This window comes from Pipra filicauda, unplaced genomic scaffold (genome assembly GCF_003945595.2).
Source record: "Pipra filicauda isolate LSUMZ 115617 unplaced genomic scaffold, ASM394559v2 scaffold21_size4447388_pilon, whole genome shotgun sequence".
Lineage (NCBI taxonomy): Eukaryota > Metazoa > Chordata > Aves > Passeriformes > Pipridae > Pipra > Pipra filicauda.
Window position 1 is genome coordinate 2,430,588 of NW_024104332.1, and position 26,103 is coordinate 2,456,690.

Sequence of the window (26,103 nt, forward strand, 5' to 3'; positions counted from 1 at the left end):
TAGCTAGATACTGGTTTTCTCTGTGTATCCTACTGTAGTGCAAATGAATAGATACCAATGGTATCTAAACATATTCTGACTGCCAAAGGAATTCAATGTCCTCCAGCTGGGCCAGCCAGAACACCAGCCTCCCAAATGCAGCATTTCTTAGCCAGGGAGGGAGTGGGTACATCACTACTCCACACGAGATGTCTTTGAACCTCGCTGCACTGGCTGAGGAGAAATACCATTAAAAGGGAAATCCTGAAGCCTAGTTCTTATATACTGAAAGATTATTGCAGCAAATATTTTGTTCAGAGGGCAGATCAGAACTTCACCCAATGCACTCAACTCTAACTTTCACTTTGAAGGCAAACATCCCAGTGGAAGTGATGGAAGCTTTTCCTAAGAAGGGCACTATAGAGGGTTAAACATTTGTAATAAGGTAAGACACACAAAAAATCAGAGTTCTAGCAATGACTGAGGAGAGGAGGGGAGGGGTGGACTCAATGAATGGCAAGGGTATGACATAAGAAGCAATAGCTTTAAGGAAGCTAAACCAGAATGCACTGAAGCGCACACAAAAAACCAAACCAACCAAACAAAAAACCTGCACACTGCAAAAGAAAACATTTCTACAGTTTAAGCATCTTTATGTCATAGTCAAAGGCAATAAATCTGCTGTTTAAAAGAAACGCAGATGAATCTCTGCACCAAAAAGAAAAAAAATATACACAGATTAGCAATGTGACTGGCAAACACATCTGAGATGGGCAAAAAAGGCTTATGCAGAGGAATCAGCTCAGCTGCAAAGCACATTTCATCATGGCAAAGTAAAAAATCAGGAATCAGCCGCAGCGGTGGGAAACCATGTTGTCATACAGCACCTACACAATCTTATTATCTGCTACACACTCTTCAAGCATAATAACAAGAGCAGTCATACTAATAAATGGGAGAAACAGAAAATGAAGCAGCCTTGGAAAGCACTGGAGAAAGCTGGAGGAGGATTCACCAGCGGCAGACACATGCAAAGCTAAGGAGGACACACCTTCCTCAGCCGAGGAAGGGGGTATGTCTTTCAGGGGTGTTCCCACCACAGCAGTTACACTGTCCCTGCTGGATGCCACAGTTGGCACTTTGTCTTCACCACACACTTTGGCCTCCGAACCAGAATCCGGCTGACCCTCACAGAGGCCCTTGGCCTGGTCCGAAGGCTCAGTGGGCCCGCGCTCTTTCCCCATTTGCTTCCCAGGAAGAGCAGCAGGTTTGGCTTCCACAGACATTGGACTTTTTATCGGTTCTTCTTCTTGGGGATGGAAAAAGGAGGTGACATCAACACCAACAGTAAACACCAAGCACATAGCTGAACAGGACTGCTTTTACTTAACACTTTCAACTCAACATTTTGGATTTAAGGGTGTCAAAGGACTGCTAGCATCCAGTCCATTTTGGTCACCATGGAACTGAATTTTCATTAGGGAAAAAAACCAAACTGAAAGCCTGTCTCCCCCAGAGAAACATGTTTATGCTGTAAGAGGAGAGCTGAAAGTGTCTTAGAGGTATACCTCTCCCAAAGATGACTGTGGGTCAAATAGTCATTGCAAATGGAGATGGTATTGAATGATGGATGGCTCTGAAAACATCAATGCATCAATGTGTTCAAAGTACACTGATATGTTTCTGATATATGTGCTGTTTAATCCAGTACCAGACATTCAGCTGAGGTGGAAGAAGGTATAAGGCATTGATTTCTTTCCACTGACCTTGGTAATACTGACTGCTACATACCAGCAAAGTGAATCTTTGGCAAAATACTGAGTACTTCCAGAGCCTTAACAGGCCTTGTGCATGGCTGATAACTAATGGTTTTTGCAAGATTTCAGCCAATATTTCTACACTGAACAGGTTTACAAACAAATTCTCCCTTAAGCTGACATCTGAAATCTGTATGTGAAAATCACCATTTTAACAGAAGGACTCTTCATTTCCTTTGCTGTTTCCCCACTAGCCCCCTCATCACCAATTAAGTCAAAGAAACCAGTGAATTCAACGTAACTATTTGTTCATCTGAATCTCTAAAATATATCGCTCACCTTATGGGCTGTTAGAATCAGTAGAGTAGTATCAAGAACAGTCTTTACTCATGCCATGGCAGAAAACGTTTAGAAAAGTCTCCATTCTGGAATTGCACTCCTGCCACTGCTACTCAGCTGAAATTACTATGCACTATTAGCATTCCCCCTGATAAGAAGTCAGGATTAAATGTGAAACCTCCGATTCAGCAACACAGTTAAGCAGCTGACCAGTAGCCATGCTGTAGGCAACCTGATGACCTCCCTGGGTGTAAAGTGTGTCTTATGATTAAGTACTTTGCTGAATCAGACTTAGAACAAAGTGCTCTCGAATCTATAAGTGGCTGCATGCAGCCTCTTGGTATTAACACAAAACCTCTTTACGAGGGCTCGATTTTTCTCCTGAGATTGGCCCAGTGAAGAGCAGACAATCAATCATCCATTTCAATTATGGCCTTTAAAGAGTGATTTAAGGAACACAAACACTAGCTGAGTCTGAGAAAATATCATTATGTAAAGAACAACACATTATTAATAACATATAAAATAATTAGTGTTAGATACAATATCTTAAATGAACAGAAGCCAGAAGATTCAGAATCAAACCTGGACCAATGCCTGAGCGTTACAGAGATATTTACACATGAGCAGACTGTGAAAGCAGCCTGGCAGGACAGCAGGTCTCCAGCTATAAGAGGCCCTGACTTGAATAACTTCCTTTACTTTTCCTTTTCCAATTTGATGTTTTGTATGTGCATCCCTTTCAACTAAAAAATGTTAGGGAAAGCCTCTCATTTTACTCTAAACCATTCCAGGTATACACCTCCATTTCCTGAGACACTTCACACAATGCTACATGATTAAAAATAACTACTCAAACTAGAAAGTTATCCCTGACAAAGGAATCCTACATTTTCCCTTTGTGCAGTAGACTCTTATGCCAAGCAGACTGCCAGCCTACAGGCAGCAAGTGAGGGGGGCTGTTTCATAATGACTATCTTTCCACTGATGATCCAGCTTATTCCCCTTTTTTCTTCCTCACATAGATGTTCTGAGATCTTGCACTTTCTCCAGAAGCACATGACTGAAAAGGAAGATGCCTATGAATTAACCAGGCCAGGAGTGCTCTAAGTACAGATACAGGCACCCCAGCTATAGCGATTTTCTATCTCCCCGAGCTTCAGGCAGACATGCTAACATTAACAAACTTCAGTTATTAGCACTGATCTTACTGGTGGTGTTGCAGTTAACAGGCTATATTGTCCTGTTAATTCAGAACAACTCTGGTTTTCTTGAAGTGACCCAGTGAGCAGTTTCAAGTACACAGCTCCATCCTCCTGAGACACAAACCTTTCAGTACTACTTTTAACTTCAGCTCCTGTGTCCCAAGATTGAGTCAGTCAAATGCTGAGAAATCAAATGTCATCTATTTTGCCTTGAAGAAGTGAGCTTTCCTGTTAGTCATTGAAATAGATTCTCCCTTGATTCCTCAAAAGCCATTTCACTTTTATGTAACCCCTACTAATAAAATACTACTTTACTAATGTGCTCAGGTCATAGAAAAAGGAGGTACAGAGAGATAGTAAACCTTTTTTCCCCTCCTTGTTTGCAGTCAGCTGGCACAATGCTAACGGGATGTGTCCACAAAACAACTGGAAGTCAAACATGACCCATTACTGGCTGAAATCACCTATGTACACTGAGGTAAGACTTACTTACTTTGCCCGCTAGAAGATTAAAGACCTTCCACAGCTATCTTTGGTACAGATGTGGGTTTTTTCCCCATTGAGTTAACAACTTTTGGCCTAGTAACCAGTAACCATCTTTTGGCCTAGTTTGCACATTGTTGTTGGTAGTATTTCTCTGGCACAAAGAAAAAATTAGCTTCCACTTCTTTGAACTAGCTGCTCCTTCTCCTGCTATAAGCCAGGTCTGGAGACCAAGAGCCCTGATTTGAGCAGGGACCGTGGTTACAGTGACCCCAAAGCTGCATTTACACTGCTCATGCCGCAGCTTTACCTTGACATGAAGAGACTCTTTGAGAGGCGTCACTTCCATGTGGGGAGAAAATACATCTAGGCTTCCCTCCCCAGAAGGCAGCAATCTCAGGTACATACGGAATGGAATGGATGGCAGGTGGGTAGAGGGGAAGAGGAACCAAACTGGACCATGCTCAGTTCACCTTCATCATGGCCCAACAAGACCTCTGTGCTCTTCACTGTGGCACTGGGATGTGTACTAGAGCCAGTCCACTCCGAGCTGAACAAAGGGTGTTCATAGTACTCCTCATCGGAATGGTAGGGCTCATCACTGGGCACAGACACTGAGATGGAGGGGGCCAGGTGTTCATGCCACTCCCTGCTGGCAGCAGGCCCACAGCTGGGGCAGTGCTGGAGCAGTCCCACCTCATCCTCCGCCCCTTCATCTACAAATAGACACACACAGACAAACGCTGCAGGACAGACAGAAAGACACAGAAAACACCAGACAGGATGGACGCATGCTCTAACAACACCAGCCACTACGTCATGCTGCAGAGTGGATGACACCAGTCGGGTTACGGGTGATGCAGGATGGAGGAGTGAGCCAGCCGTGCATTCTAACACATGGGCCGCATCCGAGGTGCTTCCTACTGGCTTTGCAAACACTGTAACCCAACCACTGCAGTAAGTGAATTTCAAAAGTACACACATTATTTAGAGGAAAACACTGCACAAAAACCACGTCACAACTATGTTATACCTGACTGTATTAAAAACCTCTGAAGTGTCCTGATACAGTTGTATCACCTCATAGTCATCACATAAAATACTTAAAAATGTAATTAAAAAGTCCCTTAACTAAAAAGAAAACCAGCTTACACTTTGGCCAATGGTGGTTTTATTTTTCATTATATCTATTTCAAAATTCCCCACTTTCTTCTTTTCCCTGTAAACAAGTAACATTTAAACAATCATAAAAACCGTTCCCCAAACAGCTACTTTTTTTTCCTTGATAAAGGCCACACAAAGCTGCTGAGAGCAGTCTCTCTTAGTCCTATATTTTATGCTGTTGTGCCATGTTTTCATGGGTGAACTAGCTCCCACCTTGGTGTTTGCTAATGCTTCGGAATGACAGCTTTATTCACCCATCACTGTAGCACTGCAGAAAATCACGTAATCATCTCAGGACTACACTAGCTACTGACAGCTACAGGGAGGAGGAGCTTGAGTTGTTTTTTGCAAGAAAAAGGAAAATAATACTACCCAATGAAAACGACTGGCCTAGCACCTGATCTGTGTATACAAACCTAGAGGGAAGACTTGAGAGCTCACATAGGCTGAGGTGTCCTCTCGTCATGAATAAAGCTATGAAAAAACTAAACACCTATTGCTAGACAAAAGAAGTTTAAGCCCATTCTCAGTGTATGACACCTGGCAGCTTGATGAACACTGCATTCATGGTGTGCCTCACACACCTGCAGCTATTCCTATTAGCTTCAGGAACAAGTCAATGCTTGGTGTCCCTGGTCTTCCTCCAGTCAACTGTAACTTAAAGAATTTCCCCAGAGCCTCTGAAACTTTCACTCTCAGATCCAGAACATGGAGTCAGAAAGCAAGGCTTTAACACAGGCACAATAACAGATATTAACCAGATCTCTGTGTGTGATCCCAAACAAGATGGCTCACGAATGCTGCTCTAACTGCCGTTACCCAATCTGGGGAAGCAACGCTGATCCAAAACAATTCCATTTATAAGAGGTATAAGATTCTTCCTGGCAAACAACAGTAAGTTCTAAGTTTCTTTTTATAGCACACCATGACAAGACAATGCCTGTGTCTTTAAAAAAGCATCCTCTGCTTTCTGCGGCAACAGAAAGCAAGTGTCCTGTAATGACATGGATTTCTTCTACCTGGGAAAGGAATGCTGTAGGAGCAACCCATTCAGGCTCAATCACCCTAAGAAAGGAAGGAAAATTAGCAATCCATGGCAGTACTGGTAGCTGGTATGCTGGTGTACCTGCACACACACAGATACCATCTACAGAACTTGGTTTAAGCAAACCGTTCTCACTGTTTCTGTCAGGGCATAAAAAGTGCCCAAATCACTCATAGTTTACCTGCTTCACTCTTGTAGTGGAATCCAAACCCCAGATTCAGGGGTTTATGCATTATTAAAAGAGGTAGGTGTGGAAAGATAATCTGGTAACCAGCTTCTGCCAAGCAGGAAGCTCTGCAGAGCACTGCAATAGGAAATACTAAACGCAGGGCTGGGCCTAAGCTTCCCACTTCTCTCTAGTACTCAAGAGCCAGCAGCAAGGTTACAGGGAAGCAGCAACCTTGATCCATTTGCAATGCAGAAAAAGTGGGATTTCTTCTCCGCAAAAGCCCCTCCAAAATTCTGTAACAGATTTGAGGGGTCTCACAGTTTGTAAAAGGCAAGTTACAGGGGACGAGCCCACAGCTCAGAGGGCAAGACACCAGGAATCAACTCCCTCCTAAACTCAAGAAGGTTCAGAACTGCAATTCCCACTCCTCTGCATGGTGCCCTCACACCAGCCCCTGTATTACTGAGGGCAAGAGTGGAATGAGCTGACACACTTGCCACCTCTTCTGCTGGAACCGGAGAAAAAAGCAAAGGCTGATATGGTCAGAAGCAGAACACAGAGAAGGAGGATGTGCCAAAGGAGAGGTTCTCCTTCCAGCTGGGTTATATGTATCCAGAGACCCTGCAAAAGCAAAATGCATTGACAAGAGTGGAGAGGAATTCCCAGAACTTCTCTATACTGAGGCAAACAAAGCTGAAAATTCCTTCTTTATAGGCTCTAAATGGATTGTAGGCAAGAAACTACAGGCCCTGCCACTGCTCCTTAAAACAAGAGAACTGACAACAGTAAAAAACCTTATTATTGTGATGGTCCAAATCATTAGGAGTGTGAAGTCTTGTATTGTTCGGGGTTGTTACATATGTGGCTATTACAGATTTACATTATTTATCAGTTTGAATAAAGATATTTTCAAAATTACTGCAGATAATTTCATTAACAGCATAATGATGTCTTTAAAGGAGGATATTCTTTTATTTCAGCAACAAGAAAAGTCTTTTGTTATTTTAGTCCCTTCCAATCTTTTCCATCTCAGAGCGTGGGAAAAATCCCTAATGCATTCTGAAGTCTAAGATTAAAATCACTTCTCACAAAGGCTAATTCTGCTTCAGCTTCCATGTATATTTTGAGAATGCCTTTCAAGAAGTAATTTTCCCTGTCAACAGATCCATTTTCATAGGCCACTTGATTCTTTTCAGTTTGCAAAACATTCTTATTTGGTATATAAAGCCTAACATGAAATGCCTATTTTAAAATGGAAGACAGTCCATCAAAGGCATCCTTCTATCCTGTAACATTTATGAAAATTTTTACATGAAGACATCATTGACCATTGTCAAAAGGCATGGAGCACAAAAGAAATGCCAAGTTGGCAAGAGAATATTGCATCAGCCCTGCATGACTAGATATAACTGATAAAAGGATTAGAGGGTGTAAGGGAGAATTTAATTTCCTGAACAAAATTATCCTATTATAGTCAATATAAATGAAATCATTTCAATAAGGCAAATAATTTTCTTACCTTCTGCAGCAGTTAAAAGGGACAGGTTCATTTGAATATTTTTCTGCAGCCAAATCAAAGAAACCTACTCCACAGACTCCTTTCTCTCGTGAAATACAGTTGACCCACAAACCTCTCTGTCTTTTCTACCTTTTTTTTTTTTTTTAAATTGTGTTTGCTGCATGGCTGGCCACATCTACCTTTGTCATGTCTACAACAGTGATTTCCTTCCTACTATGACTGAAGGAAGTCTCTTGGATTCAAAGCAATACAACACACACTGACAAGTGCATTAGGAAAAGCTTCTAGGAGAAGGGGAAAAAAGGTCTGAGGCAGATACACCAAATGCTCACTGTTTTTGTTCAACAAATTAATAAATTGTATTCTACTGAGCAGAAAGACAGACAACGTAAAGATGCATGAGGATGGACAGCCAGGTGGTATAGGGAATGGGAGGTTTAAACAAGTACAGTAAAACTGGGTCAAACCCTACTGAGGTAAACTCTTCTCAACGGGAGCTTTGCCTGAATAAAAACGACAGGTCTGGCTCACTCAGGTCAGCAAAAACTCAACTTACCCACAGAAAACAAGGACCCTCATCTTCCAGCAGAGAAGAACACAAGATTTTTACTACCATTAAGTACCTTGAGTTGACAATATTGGTATTTTGGGGAAAAGCAACATAATATATTTCTGGCGAAATTATTTCCAAGTTCCTTCTGTTGCGTCAACCAACTCTACTGTGAGTTCCAGTTTGAGAGCTGGACATGAACTCTGCTTCTAGCAGAGTGCATTAATGACTCAGCACATCATTTCTGTCCCTACTTCCTCTATGAACTGGTCATCTGCTCTGAAAAATGAAGAGTTGAATCAAAATCTTGTCATGGAAAAGTCTTCAATGTTTTTAATAACCATGACATTGCAAATAATCAGAAACATCTCCCAAACACTGACCTTTCAGTTCATGTAACCACCCCTGTGGGGTTAGTGATATTATATTACTTAATAGTAACTAATTATATTAACTCAATTCTACGTGCAAGGAAGGAGAAAACCAACAATGTTATATGAGTTGCTGAGTCATTAACAGAGCTAGGAACTGCAGGGTCTGGCAGCTGATAATAACCTCAAGTTGTATAGTGTTTTGCCACCTTCCTGTGTTAGTACAACTAGCAAAATACTTCCAATTTGCTTAGGGGGTAATTTACAACCTCCTGCCAATTAATCAATATAAGTACTTTACAAAATCCTAAAATAAATGCAAAAAATACAGCTGACAGAAACAGCAAGCAAAGTTAATTCTCAGCCTGAGGCTAATGGAAGAACCTTGACATTGGCCTGAAGCAGAAGAACATGCTCATTACTGTGATATGAAAAGTTAAAAAGCATACGCTGGACTAGCCAAGTGAACTATATATTAGAAAACAGTGGTAAAATCCTGGTAACAATTCTAAAAACCTTCGCTAATGCCTTACCACTTTTCAGTCAATAGTTCTGATAGCCATTACCTCTGGGTGATGAATCCAGGGACTGTTGTAATATTTTTTTAAACACACAGTGGGCACCATGTTTTTTTTAAAAACACAGTAATCAATTAATCAAGTTCTTTATATTGGTTACTAACCACATCCAGTAGGTATTTCAAGTACAGTGGACTGACAAATGTTGTTAACAATAGCCTTGCAATAGCATTGTGTCAAAAATGACTGCAAGATGGAACATGCCTGATTGCAGTGTCCTAATAAACTGAGAGTCAGACTATGCTAGCACATGAAATAACAACCATCCACTTGCAAAATTCATAGAGGTTGTGTGTTAAAATAGCAAAGTTTGTTCAGCAGATGATAAGAAATTATTTTCATGCACTTATGTAACAAAAAAGAAAGAGAAAATGCTAAAAGAAAATCCAAGAAGGAAATAAATGGACACAGAAAGATGCTACTGATATGGCAGAGTTCAACTGACAGTCCCCTGGAGATTCCAAACCCAAATGTTTCTCTCTTTTCCCCGTGACACAGCTCAGTTTTGACACACTGCTGTCTCCCTGTATGGATGGCCTTGATGCAGCAGTCGTCTTCTGTTGAACAAAGCACTGAGCACATGCCTACACTGCAAAAACTTCACTGGCATTTAGGCCTCTGCTTAATGTTAAGTCAACACTTCAGTTCTTCACTGGAGGAGATTTCAGCAGGAGGAAAATGCAGTGATTATGGGCTACTGACATCGAACATTCATTGTGCAGAACAGAACAGAAATTTGCTTTGTGAGACTAGAATGTGACTGCTGCACTTTGTGTACAGAACCCCCAACACATGCAGGCACTGAAGCATGAATTATCAGTTGAGGGCCAAAGAAATGATTCAACTCTGAATCTCCTTGCTTTCATGCATTTAAGATTCCAAAGCTAATGGTAGTTAAAAAAAAAAAAAGCAGCCAAACAAATATTAAGGAAAGAAAGATGACCCATACTGAATCACAGTTTTGGCAACCACACTGGGACAGCAGACACCTTGGCTCATACTGCATACAACAGACAAGAAGGTGAGCAGCACCACCTCTTTTTCTTTAGTATGGACATAGTTAACATATCCTGTCGGTTACCTCTGTGCATGTGTCTACCTCATCCATGCATTGCAGCTGGTTTGAAGATGGGGAGTTATTGCTGGGAATGCCTTATCTTTTCACATGAAGGAGCAGAAAGTATCTCCATTTTCTGATTCCCTCATCCTTTAGATTCATGTCTCATCCCTCTGCTGACAGCTGTGCACTGCAATGTCCAGGAGGACCCTTACCTTCCTCCAGAGCTCCAGTCTGCTCAGAAGCTGGCGACGGAGGCGGGGAAGGAGGCAGGTTAGCTGACTCTTCAGCTGCTGTTAGGAATTGAATGGTGAAAATGAGACACAGCAATTAACTGCAGGAAGACCAATGCATGATGAAAGCTGCAGTCAGCCTGTTCTGCCCAGCTGAGGATAATTCCTCATTCCATGAGTCCCACTGGGGACTCATGTCTACTGGATTTTCAGACAGACCCTTGCAGAATACACAGACAGTTAAAATAAAAGAATTTTTTTGGTTTGCTCTGTTTTTTGGTGTGAATTATTTACAAGATTCTGGCATAGAGTACAATATAAATATCAAGTAAAAGATAATCTTTTAAATCAGTATTGCTTAGAAAACCTTCAGTCACCCAAGGTAACACAAATAAAGCATCTGAGCATGAGAGATATTATAAATTCATGCCAGCTATCAGAAACTGGCATCCAATATCTTCCATCTACCTTGAGTACGTGTATAAAAAACATTCTTCACATTTTCTTTTCTTCTGCTGAGTTCAAGGTTTATCACAGAAAACATGCAAATATTGCTTGTCTAAATACAAAAGACATCAGCATAGGGAACTTAATGTCAGTCGTGACATAACAGTGATTCAGTTGAGCAAGGCACAGTGAAAACTTAGATGCACTTAGATTAGGGTTTAGATTTGTTCCCAGTCACAAGACTAGATGCTGAAACAAGATGATTTTTTTTTAAAATTATTTCAATTCAAGTATGATGAAATCTCAAACAAACTGCTTCTTAAATGAACTTAGAATAACCTCTGCACCTGATCTCCTACCAATCACTTTGAGAATTTTTTTTCTTTAAAAACAGATCCACTCCTGGGGCTTAACCAATGTTTAAAAAAAAGCCATTTACAAAATTGGGGTATTCCATGTAAAACTGAGTGTCTCCAAAGAATGAAATTACCAGCTGACGTGTCCCTGCTGCAGTTCAAAGTTAGTTTAATGAAGCAAAAGATCTCAGGAACCAAATTTTCCACAAATATTCTAAACTAGTCATTGACTTTAATTCATCCCTGGGCAGGGTCCAGCCACTGCACTGAAGCACGTGGAGTGTCTGTGGGGAAAATACCACAAGGCATTATTTTGATTTAATTACAATGTAGGTGCACTCAGCAAAACCTGTCCAGGGCAGGCCTGAAAGACTTCCCTACCTCAGGATGGACTATGGCCTTTTTCTGGCCTTTCGTGTACGTGTTTTGAGCTACTGTGTTTTTCTGGCAAGGAGGAAGCACTTTAGGTAAAAAAGGCTGTATACCTACCTTCTTTTATATATATACAGGTATAAGTATATACACACATATTTCAGAGAGAGATTTCACAAAGGAGGCAGCAGGAGGGTGGGAACATGGTATGGTCCAGTGGCAGTGGTACTGTTCCCAGTTTAGACCACTGGCATTTGCTTCTACCATGTGTGACTCCTTTTTCCACAATCTCCCCTCACCCCGCCCAGCTGCTAATCCCTCTCCGCCCTCACCTGCTGTGTCCCATTCCTTTCTGCTTCCTGTTGAGGTGCTCCTCCTCCCCCTATCTGAGCAGCTACCACCCAACCAGCAAAGCCTCACTTCCTTTTATATGCTCTCCTCCACCTTTGCCTCTCCAGACATCAATCCTTCAACACTGTACACGGCTGAGCACAAAGGGTCCCACCAAACACAGGGAGGAAACCCCTGCCCCCAATAACACTCACGGCTGTGCCACTATGGAGCCAGACACCAGCTGGAGAACTGGGGAATGAGACAGTCACAGGGCACAAAGAACCAGGAATGCAAGGATACTGCCATAGGTATTATGTGGTTCCAGTATTATCCAGAGGTGCTGTGTTTCACCCGTGACCGTAACCAAGGTGAACACATGGCTGGCACTGCATTTTGTAACACACACACACAACGTTTGCAGGCACGAGGGTACTCGGAACATTCTTTGTCTCATTTTACCTAAAGGTAGAGGTCCGGGCTGATCTTTGTGCTGGGCTTCTTTTTCCTGCTCACCTTTCAGAACTGCTACAGCTTCAGCTGTTACTACTTGTACTATCCTCGCAGACACTTCTTCTGTGGCAGCAGCAAAGTCAGGAAAAAAAAAAAAAAAGAAAAGCATGCTAATCAGAATGGTGTTTTAAAATCATAAAGATTAGCTTAATCAATAAAAAATGGAGGCTGACTTAATCCATTTTTAAAAGGTAATCTTTTTCCCTGAAATACAAGAAAATCAATTAAAAATAAAATAGAAGGACCAGATATTCCAAAGATATCTCAGCGGAAAATGCTGAATATTTATAAAAATCAGGAGCCCAGCCTTTACAGCAAAATACACAAAGCATCATTATTAAATGTTCTTTCTGATAGGGATAATGTGCAGCAACTGCAAAATTTTAAGATGATCATTTATTAAATGTCTAGAAGAAATTTTGCAGGTACTGTTTTGCAAACAGGGGTAGAATGGCCAGCTGAGTAATGGGATTTCTTGACATTTAATATATGCAGTGAGCTGCATTCTAACATGCACTTTGGATGCTATTTCCTCCTCAACAGCACACACTCAGTATGCACTTCCCAGACAGCCATCTATGCTGATGAGGGACTTGAAAAAAGAAGGGCCGACTAACATTTCTGTACAAACAAAATGCATACTCTGTCTTCCTCACCCCTTTTAAGGCTGCCACTCATAGCCTTATTTAAACAGTAGGTCTGAGTAGCACGCAGAGGAATTGTAGTGGGTAACAGTTTTTTTGTGGGATGGGCTCTTGGGTCCCCATCTCGGCCATGGGCTTGGCTCCCAACTGTCACTCTTGCTGTGCTTGGAGCAGGGAAGGGGACTTGCATGGAGCCGGCTCAGGCTTGACAGACCCGGGTGCCATGGGAACCACGCTATGATCTTCCCCACCACCCTCAAAGTGTGGCACGGCCGAGAGGGGCTGAGGAACGGGGTGCTCTGGTGACCACAGGGAAGCAGTGGGACCACTGAAGGAGCAAATACTTTGAAACTGAGAAGCTGTGTCTCATCTTGGCTCCAGACCCACTCAAAGGTACAGTGAAATGTCATCAGGCATACAGCTGCATGTGGGAATAACCAGAGAGGCTTCCTGCCCTACAGGCAGTTCAGGTACCTTTGATCTAACACATCAAGTTCTTAAGGGTTGATCCAGCAGAACCATCTGCAAAATAATTTGGAGAAAAAGGGTCTCTTGTTCTTATCTGCATATTAGCCCACTGTCGCTTAGTCATTAGTAGTATATTCCTCTTTCTCAGCCAAACTCAGCGCAAATAAACCCCCTCAATCTCCAGCTCTATCCAAGTGCTGGTTGAGAGCTGTTTCCAATGCAGTCACAGCTGAGTCTCAGAGAAGGCCACAAGCTGCATGGTCACAGCCCACCAGCTGCTCTGCTGGGCACACACCTGAGAACAGAACAAAACCTCAGTGCTGCTCCAGCCCCCGCGTGGGGACAGAGGGCTGTGATGGCAGATGTCAATACATCCTGCTCCTGTCAGAGCCCCCCCGTTAATCATCATCCCGGAGGCAGGAATAAAAGCTCTCTGCTCACCCATTACTGTGTCCTTCAGACAAGGACTGGCCAGGAAGGGCAAGTATATTTAAATCAATGCCCTACATATAACTTCACAGCAACCATGCTGACAAGGGACACCATCCATTAGATTAATAATTATTTCTTTTCACAGCTAGTACTCTTACAGATTTCCTTTGTACTTTCAATGTAAAGTTATTCCTCTTTGTTTGTCATTTAGAAAAGCTGATTTTTTTTCCCCCAAACAAACATAGATGTGAGTTACTAGAATTTCACAGCCACGTTTGTCTAAAACCAAAGTGCTAGGTTAATCTTTCTTTTGAACAAACTATTTAATGAGATATTAAAAATCCCCACCCACTGGCAAACAACATTCCTAATTGTTGGTATTTATATCTTACAATTCACTTCCCTCCTGACTGGTCACCTGTAGGGCAGTGACTGCAACAGCTCCACTGGCTCCTGCCAATAGCAACAGAGATAGATGAATATGTCAGAACTACCAAGCAATGAAAAAAATAAGCTGATTTGAAAAACTGTTAACCCCAAAATATATGAATATAAACCTGCCAAGGACATATTCAGACTAGAAATCCAAAGATGCCGCTTTCCTACTGTCAGTGGAGTGAAGTGCTGCAAGCCTTCAACATAAGAGGAAACAAATTAACTGGCTTTGAGATGGGGCTTGATACATTTACGAAAAGGACTACATATGATATAGTTGCCTGCTAGCAGTAGGAGACTGCAAACAGCAGCTCTAGTTCTCTCTTCTTCCATTCAACAACATGCCCCTAGTGTGAGATCAAACTCCCCTCAGTGGTTAAGTAGATCGAATAGAGCACCATAACCTCATAAATCAAGTCACACATGTGGCCAGTCCTACAGAAAGATAGGGATATTGAAAGAACAGGGATATTGATTTAAAGCCCAGCAATCTTCCCGGCTGCCTTTCCAAGGCCTGCACCTCGTTTTGGGACTTTTTTGAATTTCTCCTGCTTCCACAGCTGCTGGATGCTGGGGATGCTTCTCAGCACCTCTTGGTTCCTTCCTCTTGTGAGAAACACAGAACAGACACTTCCCAGACCCTCCTAGACTCTCACATGGTGCTGCTGCTGCAGAGCAGTGGACTGGACGCAAATCTGGAATCTTTACAAGCCCTGACAGCTCCCTGTGTTGTGAGGCACAAGCAGCCTGCAAAGAACAAGGGAAAACCTGGAGAACGAACCTGCAGCTTGGCCTATCCTCTTCCTGCAGGCACGAGGTGTCCTCCCCACGCCCGTGGTGTGCTGCAGCACCCTGCATGGGTGGGACATAAACTGCTCTTCCATACAGCATCCTTGGGTACCTGAGACACCGCTGTTCAGATGCTGCCTTTTCAGAGCAGGAAAGAGTGTTGCCCCGACAGCTTTGCTGAGCACAGAGAACAGCTCAGAGCTCACAGAGTCTCACAGCTCCAGGAGACCCCGTGCCAGTTCCTGCCACCACTTTACACCTGGAGGATGTGACACATGGCCCTCCTGTCAAAATTTCCATGAATCTATTAATGACAACACCACTGACAAAAGCAACATCATCAAGTCTATACTGTTAGCTCAGGTGAACAAATCAAGACTCAACAAGGAAGACTGATAAGAGAATAAATTTTTTAAGCTTATTTTTACATGAAAAATTTAAGAAAAGGCTCCCATGAATTTCTGATATAGAATATGCAAATGTAAACCAGATTTAGTACCCTGGAGCAAAGGTACCAAGGGAAACCCACTTGGGGAACTGTTTTCTATCAGCCAAGCTACTGCAACCCTTCTCCTAGCAAGGTAAGACCGATCCCTATAAAAAATGATCTCTTTTGTTACAGAATTTATACTTGTTCCCATCTAGCCTGGTTCTCTGGTGCAACTGAGCTCTCCGAGTCTGGAAGACAGTTCCCACTCTCTCAGTTCTCTTCCTGAGGTAATTTCCTTGGGACAAAGACAATGTTCCACAGGGAGATACGTCTGGGGGTGGAAGGTTGCCTCCTGAAAAGTGGGGATTTCAATTTCATGCTATGTAAAATAAGTAAATAAAAATACAAATGGCCTCTGGGCTTGTGCTTTATTTTTGTTTGTTTTGTTTTGTTTGGCAGGGTTTTTTAATGGAGAAAGGCTTATGAACACTCTGCTGATGGATATTTTGGGTGACACAGGAGGCACAGGCAGTTCACCAGAAGAGCAGTGCTTTTGCTATACATGGCTGCTGCAAAAGGACAGACATTTCTGTACTAATGGACACTATAAATAGCAGATCCAATGGGTAAGTCAAATCCTCACAGGGCAGCTATTGAGACTTTTCATAGTTTCCTCATGGTTCAGTTAAAGTTCAAGGAAGCCTAATGATACAGAACAAAAAAAAAAAAAAAAGAAAAAAGAAAAAAAGAAAAAAAAAGAAAAAGGAGACTTAGCCAGCCTGGATGCCAGGCAAATTCTTCACAGCCTAAAAGCTCTGGATTCATTAGACATTGTTTTGCTTGTAGATATTTTGTTTCACTCTTTCCCTTTTCCCCCTTTTCCTTCTTTTCCCCTCTTTCCCTGTGATTCTACTTTGTGCAACAAAAATGGCACTAACATATTAAAAGTAACATCAAATAGATGTATTTCTTAAAGGCACAAGAACCTTGGCCTCATGTTATACTCCAGCAGAACGAAGAATAGCAACATGCCTTTCCTTGCATTTTGCAGAGAGTAAAATGCTGCTCCTTTTTAGCAAGATGTCATCTGCTTGTGATACAGGACACAGAGAGAGCTTCAAAGTTTGATTTCAAGGAATGCAGTACCCAAAAGTACAGGCAGTCCTTGGATGTGATGTCCATAATGGAGAGGAGATATTGTGGAAGACCCTCAGCACGAGCTCTTCAAAGCCCCTTGACAAGGTGAGGCCAGAAGCTGGCACAGAGGGACAGTGCTTCTGCTGCTCCCTTGAAGGTTGTCACTTCAGACCAAGCTCCGACAGGGCTGTCGGGTCAGCTCTGTCCAGCTGCTGCCAGTGCCAGGACTGCTCCCTGGCAGGAACAGAGGACTCTGCCCTGCTGGGAGGGCAGACACCTGTCTGGGGCACTATACTAATTTAAAACCAAAGTTAAAACTCAAACAAGTAAGCACTCTGTGCTCCTGGTTTTGGAAGTAGGCCCAATTCTTCTATAAACCCCATCCCCCAAAACACTGAATCAGGAGCTCTGGAATCTCCCTGCCCCACAGGTAACTCAGGGACATAAACTCTTTCAGAGCATTGGGATGCACAGGGCATGCTGAACCAGCTGCTGATGGTATGGGGAACTGCAGCCTTTCCTCTTGGCTGTGTTTAGAAGACCTGCTGCGTCCAAAGGCTGCTCCCCTCCTCACAAGCAAACTCGAGCTGCCCAATCCTCACCCCAGCTGCTCTGGCATGGACATTTAAACTGCAGTGGCATCATACAGACACTCCCTCCATACACTTGAGCACTTTACTGACAGAGACTCAAGCAGGGGCAGTTAAATGAGGTTACATGCCAAAGCATGGCTAGAGCAGAGCCCAGGATACGGGATCAGATCCTGCACAAGGCCAAGATGTCATTTCAAATCCCTCCTTCATTTCTTATTGATGCTGCTGCAGTTGTCAGTGGACTGCAGATGTCTCCACTGGCACCTGAATCCATTACCTACAGTACTTTCATTTCCCAGGAAACCTTTCCGGTCCATTAACTTTTCTAATGGACAGGTCTACCAGCCCCAGAGACAGATTTACAGATGGTGGCAAGAGTCTTTTATAAAAGGTGTCTGAGCTTTCACCAAATATCTCCAGAAAAAAAACAGGCAACTATAAAGGCAAGAGCAAAAATCAGATCTGTGACACAACTCTGCAGTGATGTGTAGTGTCTGTTCCTTTTGTGCCCTTTAAATGGTTTTCCTTCAGCCTCTGGCACTTCTTCCTCTTTCTCTTCCTAACTACCATGACCTCAGGCTCCATGAAGAAGCTGAATTTCTTAAGAATACCACTTCCTAGATCAAACTAGTTGGGCTTAGCTGTTTGCCTCTGACAGCCCTCATGCAGCAGTGTCTTTTATCTTCTCTCTCTTCCCTACCCCTCTATGCAATGCTTTATGATTATTTTGAGGACTGTTTTTGACAAGAGACACTGTCTATGGGCAGAGCTCACAGCATCTCCCTGCCTTGCAGGTACCTGACCCGGCACTGCCGCAAGTAACCTGCTGGCAGAGGAACCAGGGCTGGTACAGCTCACCCTGGGAAACAGCCTGTTCGTCACCCCAGGTAACAGTGTCAGTGATTTCTCAGGCCAGCGTTGCTTCAGTCAGACCAGATTTTATCTCCCCAGCTCTTCCTCTCCTTTCGTGCCTGTAGCTGCCTGTATTCCATTACTGCCATTCAGCCAGATCACTCAGCCCACCTATCTACCACTTCTTCCCACTTGAGAACCCATTTCACAGCAACAGGGACAACTCCTCCTAAAAGGAAAATGCATTTCACATCCCCACAATTTCACCAGGATGCTCTTCTCAGACTGGAGCAGCACCACCCCTCCCTCTTTCTGGCAACATCTCTACCCGATGCCACGACGGTGGCAGCAGACCTTGAGTTTGTCATAGCCATGGAAGGTGCCATCTGGTCTCTGTAAAGCACAACTCGTTTAAGGCATAAACAAAGTTAAACGTGCTGGAACTGCACGGCACAACAAACGTTCCAGGAGAAAACCAAAGGAAAGGGATGATAGGAAGGAGGGACAGAAAGGAGGAGACTGAAAATTGTGTCAAAACTTCTCATGCATTCACAGTGCCACCCCGCAGACACCTACCAAGAGAATTAAAAGTCAGCTCGGCTAAAGCAAACCGTAATTAATGTTCCTGGAGCACTGAGGCTAAAGCAGGGTTTAAAGAAAGTTGCAATCAGATGGAAAGGATAAAATAATATGTTTCATTAATTTTGCTACATTTTAGGGAAGGAACACAGGCAGAGCATAGCAAAAGGATTATCTACATGTGTGCTTGCAGGATTGGGAAAACAAAGCAATTTCAGTCAAAATGTGCCTGTCAAAATTCTCAGCGGGGTGCAGAGCAGTTTCCAAGGTAACCAGCACTAATTGTTGGCACAGTGGAAGCCAGTCAACAACAAAAGCACAGAGCAACCTGCACTGCTTAGTGCAAAAAGGAAAGATACGAAGCGGTTGTTTGCTATCTTTGACAATTTGAAAAGCAAACAGGACCTATGGATTTTTTTCCCCCGGGGTACTGCAACTCCAAGTGCAGCAAGGCTATAAACCAAAAAGCTATTCGATTTGTTTAGAGGCATCAGCTAGTCCCCTAAGGACAGGCCCTGAATTCATGCTCAGCTCTCCTGGAAGCTGATGGATGACTTGTTTCAGTCAAGACTGCTGAAACGTTGGGGCAAAAGACCCAGGTGTCACCCAGTGACATTTGTGGAGGAAAAAACAAAGATACAGGCTGGACTTAATCACTGGGATAATGACAACTCTACGTCCTGCCTTTTTGCACTTGGATTAAAAGAGAAATGCACAACAGCAATCAAAGCAGCATAAGTTATATAAACCCCAAATAATGCAAACAGATTAGTGCTTGCAACTGAAGAAAAAAAGCAGTGATATCGCTTTACAGAATTCAAATACTGGCTTTCAAACGGCTTTTGTGAGTGTAAATATTTTGCTGTAAGTAGATCCTTGATCTGGATGTTGGCAATATCAACAGCAATTGGCAGGAGGTATGAAGGCAAATAATAGGAATATCAGCTTTTAAATTAAATGCAACCACAACACAACTGACAAGTATCATTTCCCTAATAAACTCGTTGACTTCAAGCTACTGCAGCATCAATGGGATTAATTTAATCACCAGGATTCACCAGCTAACCAACAGAACAGCTCAAAAAAGGCTTGTGTTTTGAGAAAGAAAGAACTTTGACTGAATCCCCAAGGTATAAACATTCAGATTACCTTAAGGGAAAGATGTAATGCAGTCACTATGTGAAAAGAGCACGAAGAGGTGAGGTACAGCTGAGTACCTGACGCAGCAGTTTCACACCCTGGTGAGCCACACTGCAAAGAGCTTAGGCCTCTCTGTTTTGGGGTACTTCAGGTATTCAAAAGTTCTATGTTCTCTTTAACCTCTAGATTGTAAATCTGATCCACCATTACCCAGCCCCTTAAAACTCCAGGACCTGATTCTGGAGGTTTTTTCCAACCTTAGTGATTCTATGATTCTTATGCTATCTGCATTACAGCAGAGTAAATCTGGTGCACAACTGGTGTCAGACTGGCTGTGCTCTGGTGCAAACAGGAGGCTGGAGGGTGCCTTTCCCATGCTGTTGTGCAGCATTTGGGGAAGCAGCAGGGAAGCTCAGGCTGCCTGTCCTTGGATTGCTTCCACACATTCTGTGTGTGATTGACAAAACTGCCCTGACTGCACTTTCCTGATCACCTTCTTCACTGAGAGAGTTGGTCACATAGTCCAAATCTCCAAGGCACACAGTGGCAAAATCCAAAGTGACTCGTGCTAGGAGCCATTCAGAAAGCTACAGTGAGTCCCCTCCTGGGGCTCCCCAGCACATTCATTAGGCAGTGGCCTGTGCCATGCTGCCTGGCAGTTGTAGAACAGAACACCAAGGGATCAGTCTCCCCCCCCAGCCCCCCTCGAAAGATGTAAGTCTGTTAAAAAGCAGCCATACAAATGTCAGAACAATAAAGCAACGCTTTAGAAATGAGCCCTCATTACTGCAAATACTTGCTCTCTGTGCATCCCCTGAGTCACATCTTCTTAAGTCTATTGCCTGGAACAAAATATTTACTGTCAGCATTTCCCAGCCAAGTCAGAGGTGGGAAAAGCTATCTGTTCGGTTTTGTCTGATGCACGGGCAACACAATTTAGAGCTAGCAGGCAACACTGAAGCAGACAACACCAGACCCTCAGCCAGGGCAATGCAGTGAGGTCCCACTGCCTTGCCTAGGACTTGGTATCAGCTCAAAACATCACCTGCACATATAAAGCGGCTCTATCTATCTTTTCCTAAAATATGAATTCCCTCGGACTCACGCAGAAAAAATCACTCTGACTTCAAAACAAAGAACCATATATTTAATCCTTTGTCTGTGAGTAAATATATGTAATGGGTAACTCATTTTAACTCACTTTTAAATCAGTATTTATTTTTAACTTAAGTACAAGTTAACATTTTAAACAGCCTTTTAAGAACCTCTATAGAAGTCAGTGGAGCTTCAGCCACCTACAGCAAGAGGTGACATGTCCCTTAAAATTCATTTTTAGCTCCTTCTGAGATTGTATTAAACACTTTTTTTTAAAGTTTTTTAAACACAGTGTTTTCTGTGATCTTTTTTTTTTTAAATTCAAAGCATGCTATATAAACTCTGCTGGATTTAAGTTTAAAATTAACATTAACCCGTGCACACACACTGTGGGATTTAGTTGTGCCCAGTCAGGAGGACTGAAGATCACTCTGCCAATGCCAACAGAACGCTGGTTTAACCTGTCAGGGGATATTTAACACACATAAAATGCAGCAATGCTGTGCCCTGTTCACCTTCAGGCTCACACTGCTGGCCCAGCTCTGCAATGCAGAAGCAGCTTCATGGCTTATCTCTTCCCAGCCCTGCTTTCCAACCCTATCCAGCCCCAGAACCAAGGCAGGTGTGATTCTCCTGCCGCCTGAGAACAGTGTGCCGTGCTTCCAAAGGAGTGCATGCAGCGTCTCCACAGAGAGGCAGAGCAGAACAGGCCCGCAGCACATACAAATTAATTCAGTCCCACAGGGGCTGTGGCGTGGATAGATGTTCAGAGCAGTTCTCAGCCAAGGTCAGCAGTTCTGCCATCTCTCCCCCTCTCTTCTAGCACTGCCCCAGCAGAAAGGAGCCTTGTCTCTGACCAGGACTCATCCCTGAATGCTCATACAGCCTGCTCCCATCCACTGCCTGCCCACCCTTGGACACTATCAGCTCACACCTCAGCCTGTGCAATGTGATCAGGAAAAAGATCTGTGCACCTACTCTTGAAGAAGGGAGATGTGAGAGATGCACACAAAAGCCCTCAGTGCATCTTTTGTGCCCACCCATGCACTGGCACAGATTGCCCAGAGAAGCTGTGGTTGCCCCATCCCTGGCAGTGTTCAAGGTCAGGCTGGATGGAGCTCTCAGCAGCCTGACCTTGTGATCTGATCTAGTGGAAGGTCATGGCAGGGGGTTCAGAACTAGATGATCTTTAAGGTCCCTTTCAATCCAGGCTATTCTATAACTCTGATCTTCTGAACTACCTGTTCCACTTCCTCTGACAAAGCTGCCTTCTCTGGGCACTCTAACACCTGCAAGCTTCTGCAGCCCCAGTGCTGGAGACGTCCAGGTGCTGTGGGGAGAGCTGAGGCCAGGGCTGGAGGTCCCTGCAGCCACCAAGAGAGCTGCATCCAGAAGCAGAGCTCCCAAGTGTACTGCAAATGAGGAGCGGCTGTGGAAATTCCAGGTCACAGAGGAGCTACACCGGATGGCTGAGACAAAGTTGAGAGTAGATATGAAGAAAAAAAGAAAAAAGCTAGAGACAACGTGAGAAAAGAGGAAGAGAAGGAAGAGCTGACAGAGCAATTGGTGAGAAGGACAATATATTCTTAAACAGAGAGAAAGAATGACAGGGAAAGGAAAGAGAAAGCAATTAATGGACAGGAACAGCAAAGGATTATTTTCCTTTACAGCTCACCACCAACCTGTGCAGGCTGTACTACCCTAGATGTGGCACATACTCTGAATTTGGGGTAAAAAGCAACAGTCACAGATAATCCCTCTTCTGATATGTGGTGCAAAGCTGTGGATGAAAACAATTTGAGTACGTCAGTAAGGCTGTCGTATCTACGCAGCACTGGCAGCATGGGCAGAGGACCTGACTGCAAATCAGTTTATCCAAAGTGCCATAGGCTATATGGGTTGCTGGGAGCTGTACCAAACTGATCATATATCACCACGAATTAGTCTCAAGGAAAGAAACAGGAACAAAAAGTGAAATACCTGGAGTTTGTTTTCACCTCCCAAAACACACAGTGCCTCCAAGGGAAACCGATTTCCATGAACTATTCAATCAACTCAGTCCTGAGTGAAAATGACTCTCTGGGAAGCAGCTAACAGGTTTTCCTGCCCTGAAGCTAATGGTATCTCACAGTTATTTTCCATACATTGCATGCAACTAAAACTAAAGTTTTGAACAGGTATTTTCCACACATGGCAGGAGATCGCTCACATGATCTAATGTACAGAGCTGGGGTACCCAGAGTTTCCTGCACTTTTTGCATGCCACAAGGAATGCCTCAGTACTAACAAAACCCTGAGAAACAACCAAAACTGCATTTCTAAATCATCACTTCAGAAGAGGTTTTCCAAGCACCGCTGACTCTGTTTTGCAGTCAGTCTGTAGAAAAAGTAAATGCTTTGCTCAGCATCTCTCAAGGAACAGCTGTAAACACCAGTACAAAGACCTCTCACTTTGAGTCTTGCCTTTGAATTTCCAGATCAGCCTTTGGTAAGGACAAGCACTGGATCATCAGTGCTCATCTGTCAGCTAATGCCAGCCATTTCATGCTGATTTCCATCCCTTCAGCTGGCAAAGGCAAAAAAAATCTGTATTAATTACCATTATAAGGTCTGAATTTAAAGTGAGCTGTTAATCTACCAGTAGCAACACCACAAAACAAAAAACCCAAACCAAACACCAGTACATGTCGAGTTTTGCTGTCCTTACCCAGGATATGAATATAGCAAGAGAAGAGATGATTTTTTCTCTATATTGTAACCTCACAGATTAAAACAGCAGAAAAGACAGAGTTCTCCCTTGCTTCCTTCTAATATTTCCTTTGAGTTTCACTCAAATTAAAACCCAAATTGCCTTTGTTTTTCAATCTTAATACAGAGTAGCTCATCAGGGTGAGTTAAACCAAGAAATTTGCATGTATATCTCTCTCATACTTGTATTTTGCACAGAAAATATGCCCCAAAGTAATATTTCCTTTCCATTTCCATGAAAGTTGTGCCTCAGTGAGGACTGTCGAGTGAGGTCTCCAGCAGAAAGTGCTTCCAGTCTCTTCCCTGTCTCCCTTAACCTTGAGAAGCAAATGCTAGAGGAAAGGAGGAAAAAAAATTAAATCCTCCTTTCCTTTGTCAGCCAGCCTGGCTGTGGCTCAGAGCCGTCACAGGGAGCCAGTGCACTCCTGAATGCTAAATAAGCTCCCAGGCTACATACTTTCCCTCAGTGGAGATTAATAAGAGATCTCACTCCGTGTGGGGCCATGTTGGCATGGCAACGGGGAAAAAAAGGAATCAGCAATGCCTGGCACTCCTTGCAGGAGCAGCAGACTTCGTGGGACTCTGGTTTTTGTGAGCGATGTGAGGGTACCCACCTCCTCTCCACCAAAGGTTAAACCTGTGCCCAGTGAGGAAGGGCCTGTGTCCAGCCCATGTGGTGGCAGGACCTGCCTCCATCAGATGGGACCTGGGGACATCTCGTGCCGGGCTAACTTGTCCTTAGCCAAGGCTGGAATGTCCACCAGGCACACACCTGAGCTTCCACAGGGAAGGATCTGTGAAGCACAGGGCTGACCAGGTTAACAACCACACTTCCAGGCACAGGGCAAGGGGCCTGGAAATTTGGCCAGCAGTGCCCACCAGCACGTCCCAGGCTGTCACCTAAGAAACTGCTGCTTCCCTTTCAAGGTTACTCTGGAGGAGAAGTTGCCATTTCAGCTCTGCGTGGAACAAGAGCAGCTGTGTGTCTGCAAAAAAAGGCTCTGTTGTTTAGTAACGAACCTTCCTCCTAATCTTCCTGCCCCCTGGATCAAAACTGGAAAGGATTATTATATGCTGGCACAGTCCCCAGCAATACCACCTTCCAGCTGCAATCACAGAGACCTCTGCCTAGTACCAAACATTGTCCAGTGCTCCTGCATGTCCTTTATGTCACCATCCTGGGGATGGAGATCATAATGACTTCCCTGTAGACATGACAGGGATGAACCACTGAAGTGCTTTGTCTCCACCTCTCTGCAAGGGGTAGAGCTGAGCCCAGCCCTGCACAGGACCATGCCACCTGTCCGTGGCTCTGCCATAGCCCTCCTGGCTGACCTGGGGTAAGTCTGTTCAGACCCGGGTGCCGTTTCTCCTGGCTTTTACAAGTCCTGTCTACTTTATGTAAATCATAAACGCACAAGCTGCCTCCTACCACACACACACACTTCATACACCGAAAAGAACTTCAGCACAACAGGCCACAAATCAGAAAGTGGCCTCTGGACACAAATGCCCCACCAGTCACTCTTCTGATGCCAGCGCTGGAGGGTCAAGGTCTGAACAGCAAAGTCTGCATTTACAGCCCCCATCAGAGCAGGCAGCAAAACACAGATGGCAAGGAAGGGTGACAGAGGCAAGCAGACAACAGGGAGACAAAAGCAGAAAATTTAACATCCAGGATGCATTCTATGTCTGACAGGATGCTCATCCTTCAGCAGCAATAGCTATCCTGGCTACAGCAGCCCCCCAGGAATGGCTGCAGGTGTTTTCAAAAGGCAACTTCAATAAATGGTGCTCATGGAGCATGATCTGAATCACCGGTGTGGTTGGAACAACATGTTATGAAAGATATTTCCTCCACAGCCCAGCCTCATTGCTCCTCGTTGCATTCTGAGGTTGTTATCAATTACGTTTTCTGGGAACGCTGATGGCACCAAGCAAACGCTGGTTGCCAGGCCAACACACTCTCACTTCTTAAGGAAGCACAGCTGCTTGTGCAATTCCCTCTTAGGATGCTCATTTGTAACAAGAAAATACCAAAGTGAACTGAACCACCAGGGAGCCCAAAGGAAAGGGCTAGTTGAGGTCTTCTCTTGGCCAGATGCAGCGCTGATGTGGTGCCATACAGGAGCTGACTGTGATGGTGTTACTGCACCCGGGCTGAGATACAGCTTTCAAAGCGAATCTGAAGGACACACTCCCAGGGGAGCTTAGGGATAAGAGAGACTGATGTTCTCTGAGTGTCTGACTCCCAGCCATGGGAGTCAACAGCACCTGCTCACTTGGGTTATCTC

The 26,103-nt window shown here is 43.8% G+C and overlaps 1 protein-coding gene across 28 annotated transcripts in view; it reads right to left on the bottom strand.

The window, feature by feature from the left end:
- The window catches only part of MAP2 (microtubule associated protein 2), a 221,824-nt gene that overhangs the window by 40,991 nt on the left and 154,730 nt on the right, over positions 1 to 26,103 (bottom strand). For 11 of the 28 annotated variants that reach the window (XM_027752087.2, XM_039381301.1, XM_039381297.1 and 8 more), the window contains 3 exons: positions 12,417 to 12,530; positions 10,432 to 10,509; positions 1,031 to 1,288 (listed from right to left, as the gene is read on the bottom strand). In XM_027752087.2, the coding sequence (XP_027607888.2) occupies positions 1,031 to 1,288; positions 10,432 to 10,509; positions 12,417 to 12,530 (450 nt within the window). The remainder of the gene's footprint in view (positions 1 to 1,030; positions 1,289 to 10,431; positions 10,510 to 12,416; positions 12,531 to 26,103) is intronic. The other 17 variants (XM_039381318.1, XM_039381319.1, XM_039381309.1 and 14 more) reach the window with 8 other exon arrangements.